Source organism: Palaemon carinicauda, chromosome 14 (assembly GCF_036898095.1).
Source record: "Palaemon carinicauda isolate YSFRI2023 chromosome 14, ASM3689809v2, whole genome shotgun sequence".
In the NCBI taxonomy this organism is placed as follows: domain Eukaryota; kingdom Metazoa; phylum Arthropoda; class Malacostraca; order Decapoda; family Palaemonidae; genus Palaemon; species Palaemon carinicauda.
The window spans coordinates 119,689,357-119,691,178 of record NC_090738.1 but is presented as its reverse complement, the minus strand read 5'-3'; the positions used below and the strand labels follow the sequence as shown (position 1 = coordinate 119,691,178).

Sequence of the window (1,822 nt, the reverse complement as noted above, 5' to 3'; positions counted from 1 at the left end):
GTGACATCAAGGAGAAGCTTTGCTACATTGCCTTGGACTTCGAGGCAGAAATGAACAATGCTGCCGCTTCATCTTCCATCGACAAATCGTATGAACTCCCTGATGGTCAGGTCATCACCATTGGCAACGAGCGTTTCCGTGCCCCTGAATCTCTCTTCCAGCCATCATTCCTGGGTATGGAGTCTGCCGGTGTCCACGAGACTGTCCACAATTCAATCATGAGGTGTGACATTGACATCAGGAAGGATCTCTTGGCCAACATTGTCCTCTCTGGTGGTACTACCATGTATGCTGGTATTGCTGACAGGATGCAGAAGGAAATCACTGCCTTGGCTCCTTCCACCATCAAGATCAAGATCATCGCTCCTCCTGAGAGGAAGTACTCCGTCTGGATCGGTGGTTCTATCCTTGGTTCTCTGTCTACTTTCCAGGCTATGTGGATTACAAAGGAGGAATATACCGAATCCGGTCCCGGCATTGTTCACCGTAAATGCTTCTAAATCCAAACCAACATAGCTGAGAGTGCATTTGATAACAAAATCACAGAGTTGCTTACAAAAATGCTTTCACGACTGAAACTATTTAAATAATTAAAAAGTTGGATGTATATAATTTCTTTATTTTCCTAACCTCAAATAAACGCTGATAAGTCAGTCATGATCCGTTAAACAGGTAAAAAAAGATAGCTATGTCATATCTATAACAAATAATCATTAATCTGTTACAGTATGAAAGAAGATTCATCATAAATTTTAATATACCATAGCTTCAGTAAATGTCTTTGGGAAAGCACTTTGGTCAAGTTCAGGATGACGGAAATATGCCTTTGGTTGACTATAATGAAAGAAGGCTCCTAACCCTTCATATACATAAACAACATTTATTTGTGAATATCCAGATAAGATTCGATCAGGAAATATTTGAGAATTTTCAGGATTGCTAAATTCACCTAACAAATTCAAAACAAATTAATTAAAATGTTTTCGGGTAAAATAAAGCTGCTTTACAATGCTAGAATAACCCAAATAAAAAGTTGGATTATTTAATATTCAAGAGAATCATTAAAATGAAAGTGTTTAAGCCTTGTTTTATGTTGCTGTCATCAAATGCAACAAGCAGGAATGCAAACTATACTCTTATTTAGAATATTCAGCACCAATAGAATATGACAATCGTGCAAATTACCAAAGACCAAATCATAAATTTTCTGGAATAAGTTGTAAGGTGGCTACAGATATTAAAGTGGATAAAATACGTTATCCAGTGCTGTGAATAATCATATAATGATGACCAATATTACTATACATTAAATACTACTTTAATTATGATGGGTTCTCGAAAACTGCAAGATTTAGCGAAAGAGACCAATATTTATCTGTTCCCAGTGTGTATAAAGAAAGTTAGTTTGATATAACGCAGGGCAGCGTCAGTTCATAATATACAGATATAATAATCCCATGATAAATGACATTATTTTATAGAAAACGGGCGAAAAACTCCTCTAGTCAACTTACGCACCTTGAGCCAGGAAGTTCTTGCAAAGTCTACGGAACCAGATATCCTAAATAGAATTTTTGAAAATGTAACAAAAGCCAGTGTATTCGGTTATCTTATGATTCGAGAAAAAAATAGATCAAAGATAAACCCATTTCTATCGTTTTAGATATTCCTAACAGAATTTATTCTTTACAAAACAGTATAACACAAAAATATGGCTCAAATCTATTTCTTAATCAAATCCATGAAAATAAAAGTATGGTGAGGTACTTAATGCACATAAAAAAAGGTAAATTAACGAGGAATGACGCCATTAACACAAACC

At 35.6% G+C, this 1,822-nt stretch overlaps 1 protein-coding gene across 1 annotated transcript in view; it reads left to right on the top strand.

Moving 5' to 3' along the window:
* LOC137653272 (actin-2, muscle-specific-like) overlaps positions 1-627 on the top strand; it is a 3,324-nt gene extending 2,697 nt beyond the window's left edge. The window contains exon 2 of the mRNA XM_068386642.1: positions 1-627. This exon is cut by the window's left edge and continues 660 nt beyond it. Within this exon, the coding sequence (XP_068242743.1) occupies positions 1-500 (500 nt within the window). The 3' untranslated portion in view covers positions 501-627.
* The last annotated feature ends 1,195 nt before the right edge of the window (positions 628-1,822 follow it).